We start from the raw sequence: 11,303 nt of genomic DNA, 5'->3' as shown, positions 1-11,303 counted from the left end.
GGAAAAAAAAAAACACCAAATTCACTTTATTTCATACATTTATTTAGAACAATTCACCCGGGAACCAACAGCTTCAACTATTTATTTGCTTAAGCAGCTGGAAAGGCTAAAGTTTACTTTGCAGTTAACCTAGTAACAGAAATTCCCCATCTTCCCAAATGCTGCATTTCTTGGTCATGTTGGGCGGCTCAAAAAGCTGCAAGGGGGGAAAAAAAAGCAACATTTATTGCTAGGTTGAAGGCAAACGTACACACAAATGGGTTGTGTTTACACAATCTATTCATACAAAACTAGATTGAGGCAAACTTACACAAGCACACAATGGTCCGAGTCTCAGTGCGCTGCGAGTTAATCTTCACTTATACATCAGTAGAACCAAAAAGCGAATCATCATCGACACTTAAGACCATTGCTCACGGCAAACCAGTGGTTGGGAAACGGTTCCAACAAACGGCCAGGACAGAGCCCCCGCAAGATGCTACCTTTGTGTGACATCACTGCAACTGGTCGGCTCCGCTGAGTAAGTCTCGCCTGATGGAAGCAGTTGTAGGACACAAATGGCCTTGCTGTGCGTCCTAGGATACATCTTTGTTTTAAAAGCAGTACCTGGTGGGGGAGGGGGGAATAAAATGGGTCGTGTTTACACAATCTATTCATACCAAACTAGATTGAGGCAAACATACACAAGCACACAATGGTCTGAGTCTCAGTGCGCTGCGAGTTAATCTTCACTTATACATCAGTAGAACCGAAAAGTGAATCATCATCGACACTTAAGACCATTGCTCACGGCAAACCAGTGGTTGGGAAACTGGTCCAACAAACGGCCAGAACCGAGCCCCCGCAAGATGCTACCTTTGTGTGACATCACTGCAACTGGTCGACTCCGCTGAGTAGGTCACGCCGATTGAAGCAGTTGTAAGACACAAATGTGTGGTGTTGTTGTTTTAATAACAGTTAGGCAAAACCAACGGTACCTGGGGGGAGGAGGGGAAATAAATTAAAAACGGGTCGTATTTATACAATCTTTATTTTAAACTACAGGCATACTCAGTGTACTGTGAAATGCATCATTGTTATCAGAGACTCTAGTCAAGTGAATCATCACTGCAGCCATCTATCTCATGAGTCGGGTTTAGGGTAATTATTACTCACAAAGACAACAGCAAACATTCATCTGTATGCAGATTGGTTCCAGTAGAGTGGTGTATTTATGCCCATAGAGCTTGGGAATATATGCATCGTTTGAAATGCCTGAAAAGAAATCAATCAACATATTGAATAGTTCGGATGTATTTTGACATTCCATTTGCACTAAAACGGTTATAAAGCAGGGGTGAGGAAATTCCCATGAATCGTTACTGAAAATAAAGACTTTTATCACCATGGGCAAGACAATTCGCCGCGCAGCTCCATAACACGTGTTTCCAAAATTACGAAAGGTGGCAATGCAGTACTAAACTCCAAATAGAAAAGTCATTTATATTGAGACGTAACATCGGAATTACCTTCGATTTGAGTTCCGAAGAAAACATTCTCAATTTGTAACAAACGTATACAGTTAAGATTCCTCAGTAACACAGCCTGTAGAGTGAAGATCGGGAGTAGAAAGAGGGTGAACAAGGGGCTTTCCTGTTTTTATACAGCAGGGTCCTTCACTGTTTGAGCTGGTAGACGTGAATTGTGCCTGATTGAAAGTCACATTCCCAAACATGTGAGAAAAGGCTGACAGCTGGGAAAAAAGGGAAATATTTCACAATAATAAAAAAAGTGATTTTTCTTCAGTTTACGTTAAAGCGACTGAAACATTAAATAGAAACATTAAGGCGCATACTGGGTTGGTTTGTTCATTTGAGGCCATAGTCACGCCTTTGAGTGGTTGCCAGATTTCACACAATATCGGCAGTTTAAACATTGATTTGGGTCTCATCGTCATCATTATTAATCTGGCAACTAGTGTTCAGCCGCTGTCACATTTGGCTCGCTTTGCTTAGTCGACGGAATGAAGATGGCGATTGCCTACGATCGTTACAATTTGTAAGTACATTTAACCTAGTTTCATTTGTCAATACTTTGTCCAGGCACCAGTTAACTGCTCGGAGGGAAGAAAGACAGGAAACGTGTTGTGATTTAGTTCATGTAAACAAGGTGACAGGACTGCTAAAGTTCATCAACTAGCTCATGACTGGACATCAGGAAGTAGGGAAGTTTAAACTCCCCATTCATAATTAATAAATTCATTATTTTGTATGAAGGCAAACGATGAAATACTTAACTTAGCTTTTGTATTTCCTTTGATTGAACTCATAACAATAGTACACAAGGGCAGTAAGGCAATACGTTTCTTTAATTCTTTCTGATAGTCTAGGACTCTAGGTAATGTTTTTGCCATTTTTTTGTAGTGGCCCCGTACCCGGTAACCGGTCAAATAGTCCCAGGGGCTATTTAGCCGGTAACCGGCCAAATAGCCTATATGGCCCCATATGGTTGGTGTGACACAAGGGCAGTAAGGCAATACGTTTCTTTAATTGTTTCTGATAGTCTAGGACTCTAGGTAATGTTTTTGCCATTTTTTTGTAGTGGCCCCGTACCCGGTAACCGGTCAAATAGTCCCAGGGGCTATTTAGCCGGTAACCGGCCAAATAGCCTATATGGCCCCATATGGTTGGTGTGACAGTATATTTTATTTATTTGTATAGTAAACACCGTCATTTCATATTTTCACAACTTTTATCAAATATCAATACACTATCTGAGCATTATATTATTATTGTTCTGATTTGTCTGAGTCATCAGAACACAGGGATACTACTTTAATGTAGACTATAGGCAAAGTCAATCCATTATGAGAATTGAAATTTGGCAATATTTCTCCCATTTCTAAAGCAATACGTGTATATGTATATTATATGTATATATTATATATTCAATATATCGAGAGAGAGAGAGAGAGAGAGAGGTATAGAGATATAGAGATATGGTAAATATATAAAATAAAAAATACATTTAGTAGTTTCTTACTTCGCGGTTTTTCAATTATCGTGGCCATGTCCGGAACATCATCTGCGATATTCGAGGGACTACTGTATGCACGCACGCACTCACTCACTCACACACATATACTTACTCAGCTCAAGTACTGTTTTTAAAGCAACTGTTGCTGTGGCCCCTAAACACTATACAGAGATTTTGAAAGGTTTAGATTATGAAAGGGCAACAAAAGGTTGCTTGTGTGTTGCTGTTTTAGGCCAGTGTTTTAAGACACAAAGTACATACCTTGAGTTCCATTTGTCACCGTGGCTAAGCAACACCTCAGCCTTTTCCGCCGCTTGGATTTTGTTCGGTGTTTCATACATTTTTTTTATTCATATACTCTCCTTATTGTTTCTCACAAGCAATGTTTGTCATGCTTGTTGGCAATGCAAACATTTTCATACATTCTTTATGCTATCATGATTCGATCAGTTAATATCAGTCTGCGATAAAAATATTATTATAAAGGTAACGTAGTAAGCATAATCGACCGGAGCCGGTCGATCAGGTTTTTTTATTTTATCTTTGTGACTGTTTTCATCGTATTCTTTTTTTGTGGGAAAATCGCAAAGAATTAGGTAGACAAATATTTTTGTAACTATTTTTTGTAAATCTGCAATACTAAAAATATAATTTTGTACTCCCGTGATTGAGTAAGATTCCAAATTCCAAAAAAGAACCATAAACCACTAAAAATGAACTAATTGAAAGAATCATTCATGAATCTTACGACGCAGATGGGGCACAGACACTTACAGAATTCTAGCAATGTGAGTTCTGTTGATCGTCAATGCGATATCGTAGTGACGCAGCAGGGGCTGCGGACAATCTCGCAACATTCGCCATCTAGTGACGTCCTCTAGTGACCAGCCAATCATGAATTTTACGACGCGCAGACGGGGCGCAGACACTTACAGAATCCTGCCTATCAACGACCTCCGGTCGAATAACATTTTAGGATTTGTATAACTAGACCTGGGCGATATGAGAGAATTTATAACAATTAAAAAAAAAAGAACAATCGATATTATCACAAAAACTATCACATCTTTTTTCTTTCTAATTTGAAACTTCAGACTTTTGTGAATAAATAAATTACCTTCCTCATTATTCAATTATGAGACTATGTTCCCTGACTTTAAAAGAAAAGAAAATATAAGATACGATGATTTTTAAGAAGTATTTTTGTTCTGAAGCGGCTCGGTGAAGCGAGTAGATAGCGCGTCGGCCTCACTGTTCTGGGGTCCTGGGTTCAAATCCAGATTCTGTTGTGCAATAAAGATAAGACCAGTTCATCATCATATTGTGAAAAGTAATGAATAATAAAACCTGCACAATTTCTGACAGGTGTCTTTATTTTTATTATATTTCTTTCAACATAAAAGCCTCAGAGCCCTGGGCTCCCATTTTTTCAAAATAAAATCCCCTTTCTTTGATGCTTTCTGCCGTCCAATTCGCCGAGCAAGTTCTATTTTCAAACAAGCGCAACACATTCTTTTTTACTTCAGAAAAAAATCCGAGATATAGTGAAACTGTGAAAGTTGAGGCCACAAAGTGAAGAAGGATCACAGTATGTATATTTACACTATATGCCCTTTAGCATAGCAACGTCACTTTTTTCTCGTACACTGTCATCATGTCTCGTTTTTTCCTGGGCTCATTGGTGCACGCTTTGGAGGCATTTTCAATGGCCACTCAAAATCCAAACAAAATCGGAATAGGCTCAGCATAGTTTTTCCTCCACAAATTGTGTGCTACAGGAAATTCACTCACAATAAAACAGTAGAAGGCAATCTGCCGCCCCTCTCGGCCTTTTTATATAAATCTTCTTCTACGGTGAAATATGGCTCCTTCGGATGTGAGTTCCACTCAATTCAGCACCATAGAAGAAGAGGAGCCATGACTTCTGCCATTTTTTATTCCATCTTCCGCTTATGAGTTTCAGTGTGAAGTTTGACATTTTTTAACAGTTTGTTTATATACTAATTCCTGGTGCCCCTCGCTTCTGGCCCGAAGTCAGCAGGGATAGGCTCCAGCACCCTCCGTGACCCCAGTAAAGATAAAGCGACTCAGAAAATGAGATGAGATGAGTATATAAAATGTCCCGAATGTTGAAGCCAAAACGTTTTTTTGGGAGCCTCGAACAGCCGATCGGCCGGTAATATGGTGGCGTGAGTGCGCCGCCTCGAGCAGCCGGTCGGCCTGCGATCTGGTGGCCTGGGTGCATCTGACCTGCGACACGGCCCCTGCCAGATCAGGTAGCGACACGGTACCTCGACGAAGAGTTCCCCAACATAACTGAAGAGAATGTTTTTTAACATGGATGAGACTGGCATTTTTGGAAGAAGATGCCTTCCTGGACATTCTTAATCAAAGGGCTGTTTGCTTTTGTCTTCCCTTCAAAATATTCCAAAAATGATGCACACAAATGTCGTCACAATAAGATAACGCACGACCACTTGCTAACTTGTCCAGGTGTCTCTTTTCTATCTGGCTGAAAGTCAGGGTGGAGGCGGGGCAATAAGTGCAAACCCGGGAGAATAAAGGTAAAAGAAATTAAAACAAAATTAGAATTAAGTTTAGTGTAAAGTAAGATTAAATTTATTTTTGAGTGTGTGTATAGTTATCCAAGTTTATTTAAATTTGTTTATGTTATGTTATAAGCGTGTTGCCATGCAAAAAGTCCCCCCTGCGCACTCTGCGTTTTATGTACTGAATGAGGTCTCATTTTAGACTTAAACATCATAACCACTTTATTTTTTACTCTGTTAATAGATGGCAAATTAGAACAAATAAAAATGTTTTTCCATTCCAATATCCAGTTTTTTGGTGTGTTTTTTTTTCAGAGAGTGGGAACAAATTAATTTGTATTTAGTTAATTTCTATGCGAAAAGTTGGTTTGAGATCCGAGTAAATCAACATACGAGGTCGGTCCCGGAAAGCTTTAAGCTCGTATCTCATGGTATTACTGTATTGCGATATTACCCAACACAATTCTCACATGAATTGAAAGTCCTTCCAAAATGATGTTTTTTTTGGTGGAAATAAACAATAGGTGACCAGACTTCCACTCCAATCCAGTAGTTGGAAACACCCAGTTGCTGCCCTCTGCAGATCTGCGAAAATAACTGCACAAAGGTTATGAGCTGACATATAGTAATTGTGCTTGGAGGCACAAGGGTACTCTTTATAATTGATGTTGAAGAGGTTTTTGGAGAACTGTATAAGGTGCTTACTCAATATGGTTTATACTCTGTTTGCTTCGGGGTGTCGGTCAGAACACAAGGAATTGAAGAGAGCAGTTGGTTTTGGTACTTTAATCCGGAACTTGGAACAAAAGCACTTGACAACTTGTGCAATCTAGGTGTCTTGCTTTTATGGATAGCAGTGTGTATGAGCGTTTGCATTGGATGTGTGTGCATGTCTATATGGGGTGTGTGTGTGTGGTTGAGAAATGGAGACACGTGTACAGCTTACTAGTGGTGAGGCAAACGGTTTGACTACCAAGCAATTCACAATACACTTTGAGTCAATAAAGAGTAATGAACACAAATACTGAACACAAACACAAGGAGCATCAGATGCGTGCGCCACCCGGAAGCACACCACATTGGCATGTGTCCTCTTCCGTTATGAATGTGGCCATGAAAAGCACTTAACACTCAATTAAACTTTCTACACTATGTAAAAGGTAAATTCACAGGGTCCGTACAACATACATTCATAACGCGAACATAACAACAAATGCTTAGCTGTTGCGAGGACACGCAACATATATTATTACAGCTATCTTTACGGTAATAACGCGAATGCAGCGGATGTTCAACATTGACATCAGAGTCGCCAACTTTAAAATTTTGAGGAAAGGAATATACTCGCGTTCTTTCTCGACGGCACACATTACACATTCTTTACACACATCTACTTGTGGCCGTACCCGACGCCGCTCTGTCCGGCAACTCTCGATCCCAGCGTACCTTTTGCGAGTGGAAGTTACTCTAATAGCGGTTACCTTACAAACAAACATTGAAGTAGAACAGGGGTCGACAACCTTTAAGACCGAAAGAGCCATTTGATCCTGTTTCCACGGAAAAGAAAATACTGGGAGCTGCAAATCCTTTTGACATCCAAAATGAATTTAGTTATGAACGCATTTATTAGAAAGAAAATGTGTTTTTAAAAAAAACAGCAACTTCCCTTTCATTCTTTGGGCTCATTGCAGCCGTACACTTGTGTTTATGAATGTTTATTGTTAGACAGTTTTTCTCCACAAATTAGGCATCCTGATAGGCCACTCTCATCATAGGTAAATTCCAAGGAATCTACACAGGCATCATTGAATGCTCTATTTTCTTCAGATATTTTTATTTTCTTACATTTCTCCATACTTGGCCTTGCTGCAGTTGAAAGTCGCGACAAATGGACAGCGTTTTGGCGGGTATACCGACTTTCGCGAGTATTTCGTTTATTTGGAGCAACAACAAGAAAGATACTATATATTCATTCTAATATGTCAAGGTCACAATAATCTAACTTAGAACTAAAATATTAAAGAACTAACACAAATTAAATACAAGAGTTAAATACTTGTTACGTCTTTGGCGACGTCGTGGCTTGGAAACAGAGTGGACACAAGTGCAGAGAAGCAGGGAATGAGCGAGGAAATGAGTGCTCAAACAAAACTTGAATAACTTTAACTGGAGGCAAAGAAAATAACAAGACAAGAGATGGCATCACATTTTACACTCAAACCTGACAGAGAAAACACGGGGGGACTTGGAAACATGGAACGAGGAGCCATGGAAACAAGGTAGCGCAAATCAGATGATCCGACAAATAAACAATCCATGAGCTTGAAACATATAAGACCAAAAATAATTGTCAATGATGCGCAGCTGGAAACAAAAGGGAATGACAAGCGAGGAGGGACAGACAAGGGTAAAAAGTTAACATTCGTGCACACGGAGGAGAAAATGAAATTACAACCTAAACCTAACAATGTTTTTTTTTTTTTTTGTAATGTATTTTTCCAAGCCACTCAGAGCCAAAGTATAATGATGAAAGAGCATCATGCGGCTCCGGAGCCGCGGGTTGCCGACCCCTAAACTAGAACCTTTCTAACAATTGGGATCGAGTCGTGGGAGAGGATATAGTTATTGTACATTATTTAGATATTAACATATTATAGTCTTTTGACATGCTTATAGCTGTAATACGTGTACTTAATAAATATACACTGTACACATGCATTGTGGTAGTTGTAATGGGGTGATCCTGCTTCGCATTTGGTTTATCGCGGCCATGTCTGGTCTACATTAACCGTGATATGCGAGGGATTACTGTATTCCAAGGAGCTTTCTGTCTTTCCTCATGTATTACTCTATCCATTTCCATTTCAAACCATAAGGGACTCGGAGCTGATCCCTGGTACAATACTACCTCAACACCAGGCTCTTCTGTCACTCCTACTGCACACCTCACTGCTCTAGTACAACTTTCATACATACCTCTGGCATCTTCTTTAATTCTAAGATTGTATTAAACAACTCCGTTCAAAATTTTACACCTGTCTTTACTAAACACTTCTTTATCTCTACAAATATATCATCTGTCTAATCTATCAACTGTCTTTCCATTTCCTTTTGATTACCTGTCTACCATCCAAGTCACTGCTTCTGTCCCAACTCACATCATACTTTTGTAGCTTACCCACTAACATTTTATGAGCATGATACCCTCAATCTCCATCTTCAAAGTAATTTGTGTATCCGACACTCTATCCACCTCTAGAGCTATGTACAAGCTCTTTCTTCAAGATTACCCCAACTCCATTCTTCCTTTGTAAATTCTCCATAATAAAAAACTTTCTATCAAATCTCTAGTACTTCTTAATGCCGTATTACTAGATTCCAATCCCTACCAAAGTGTTGCATCTTTCCTGTACATCTCCGTGTCCCTCGTGTTTACTGGTCATAAAGTAGGTGATAATAGTTGCTGCTTTTATTTTTAAATAGAGGCTTTTTAAAAATGAATGTTGGTTATAGTCACAAATACACAAGACTGCTGCAGAAAATGTGTAAATCCCAAATTCCTCAAACCGGATGAAAAGTGTAACATGGAGAGATATCCACACAGTCCAGTTCATTATTTATTTTTGCAATCAATGCTCATATCACAACATATAATTTTATAGTGTTATTTCTATGAAAAAAGCAGTATGGACCAAAACCACATTTTTAGTCAAATCTCTGGCCAAAATTATTGGGTCTCCAAGAAGTCGTTAAACCTCTAGACCAGTGAGTGTTTTCCAACCACTGTGATATGGTACATTGGTTCGCGATGCTCACGGAAGATCACAAGAAGTCATTCATTGCAATATTCAGAGGAAAAAAAATATGAGATACAAAGTTCAGGGGTTTATATTCTTTTCTTCAGACAGTAGGTACCATCTAACTGAATGATTAGCACACCTGAAAAGTTTTAATTGTCACAATTTCTCATCAGACATACTACCCCGGAAAAGTTTTTCATTGAGGCCTGCGATGAAGGATCGGATGCTGTCCTGGCCATCGACAGAGTGTCTAATGAAATGACTCTCAAAAGTAAGAAAAGCACGGGATCCCTCTGAGACAAACGTGTACAGACGCTCCCCTATTTACGAACGAGTTACGTTCCGAGCGCTTGTTCATAAGTTGAATTTGTACGTAAGTTGATTCAGTGCTATATTTTGTATTATAATTTATTTTTAAGGCCTACATAAGTATATTGAAAGTTAATATAAGTGCATGTGTATGTTTAAGGCTTGTATAAATAACCAGCATTGGTTTGTACAGAAAAAAAAACATTTATAAAATGGAGAGATACATACATTAGAGAGATGGAGAGAGAGATTTACTAGAAACTGGCCGAAAGAAGTACGATCTAATGACGAGTTTCTTCTTTTTTCATCATAAATGATGCGGTAGCACTGTATGGCATCATTCAATTGATTTGCAACCTTTGTGCAACGTTCAACATTTGGGTCCTCCTGCTCGATCTTGCTGTTTATAAATGGTACTGACGGTCGAACGATTCAAGTTGTATTCCCGTGTAACGCTCACCACTTTCTCAGGCACATCAAGCTTCTTTATTATTGCCACTTTCATTTCAAATGAAATGGCTTGCCTCTTCCTTGATCCTCCCTCACTAGAAGCCTTTCGCTTTTCACCAACCATATTGAATAATGGATCCACAAGATATTTAATGATAAAAATGAAAGAGGTTCTTTGCGCACTGTTCTTTGCGCACTGGAGATACGTCACGCACTTCCGCAACTTCCGCACTGCAATGAAATGGGCAGAGGAAGGTGGATGCTGAGCTCTCACAGCGGCAGGGGTCGGTAATAGCGGCGGAAAGAAGTACTACTCGGAAAAAGGCGCGCTATACAAAATCGAACTTATGAACATTTTTCACATAAATGCAATTTGCAGACATGTTCGTTTGTAATGTTCGTAAGTAGCGGAGCGTCTGTATTTCATAGCAAACATTTAGGCAGCCATTTAACAAAAAAATACATATTGACAATCCACAGTAAAGATGTTTTTTTAGGCTTGAAAAAAGTAACTTTTCTTATCTATGAAAGGTAATATGTTATTGGAAATGAATGGTGAAAATAATAAACTAACTATGGTCTTCTGACAGAGTGACTTGACTTGATATTCTCTGACTGGTCAGGCACAATAAATCTGTACTATTTTTATCCTTTGTTTACCTTGTCAAAGCAACTCTCACAAAGCAAAATATTTGAAACTCCTGAATATAAAACATGTAATTTGAAGTGTTTTCACAGGTAAAAAAGATATCCCTGCCTCAGCAGTCACCAGGCCTATTTGTGGCATCCTTGGAACCATTCGCCTGGTCGCTGGTAGGTATTATAAAGAAATGTATCTTATCAACGCAGTTTGAGCATATTGTTCTGGATGTGATATATGCCCCAACTGACTTTACTTAGGAATGTACCTAATCGTCCTCACAAGGAAGAAAAATGTGGGCAACCTCTTTGGTCATGCAGTGTGGAAAGCAGTGGATTTTGACATCATCTCTTACAAGAAGACAATTTTGCATCTGTCCGAGATCCAGGTATAAAAACTCATGCAAACACAGGGAAAACATGCAAAGGCTCATGATTAGGCATGTAATCTTGTGTAAAACGTTGCATTTGTAAAGCTGCAGAGGTAGTATAAAAACAAACTTTGAAACATTGTAATTTAGCGCGAAATATACTAGTGATT

General features: G+C 39.1%; 1 protein-coding gene and 1 long non-coding RNA gene across 3 annotated transcripts in view; one reads left to right on the top strand and one right to left on the bottom strand.

The window, feature by feature from the left end:
* Window positions 1-20: 20 nt before the first annotated feature.
* Window positions 21-1,856, bottom strand: LOC144214643 (uncharacterized). Of its 2 annotated transcripts, XR_013330263.1 has the most exons (4): window positions 1,509-1,613; window positions 856-977; window positions 483-606; window positions 21-196 (listed from the first exon to the last, which is right to left on the bottom strand). It is a non-coding gene; the product is annotated as an uncharacterized LOC144214643 (long non-coding RNA). The 2 variants fall into 2 exon arrangements; XR_013330262.1 differs by lacking the exons at window positions 21-196; window positions 483-606; window positions 856-977 and adding an exon at window positions 979-1,254 and having other exon boundaries at window positions 1,509-1,856.
* A 19-nt stretch (window positions 1,857-1,875) lies between these two features.
* Window positions 1,876-11,303, top strand: part of sacm1la (SAC1 like phosphatidylinositide phosphatase a) — a 26,847-nt gene continuing 17,419 nt past the window's right edge. The window contains exons 1-4 of the mRNA XM_077743202.1: window positions 1,876-2,037; window positions 9,538-9,635; window positions 10,862-10,936; window positions 11,024-11,151. Coding sequence (XP_077599328.1) covers window positions 2,003-2,037; window positions 9,538-9,635; window positions 10,862-10,936; window positions 11,024-11,151 — 336 coding nt within the window. The 5' untranslated portion in view covers window positions 1,876-2,002. The remainder of the gene's footprint in view (window positions 2,038-9,537; window positions 9,636-10,861; window positions 10,937-11,023; window positions 11,152-11,303) is intronic.

This window comes from Stigmatopora nigra, chromosome 21, assembly GCF_051989575.1.
Source record: "Stigmatopora nigra isolate UIUO_SnigA chromosome 21, RoL_Snig_1.1, whole genome shotgun sequence".
Taxonomy (NCBI): domain Eukaryota; kingdom Metazoa; phylum Chordata; class Actinopteri; order Syngnathiformes; family Syngnathidae; genus Stigmatopora; species Stigmatopora nigra.
The sequence above is the reverse complement of the archived record's forward strand: the minus strand, read 5'-3'. Positions and strand labels throughout refer to the sequence as shown.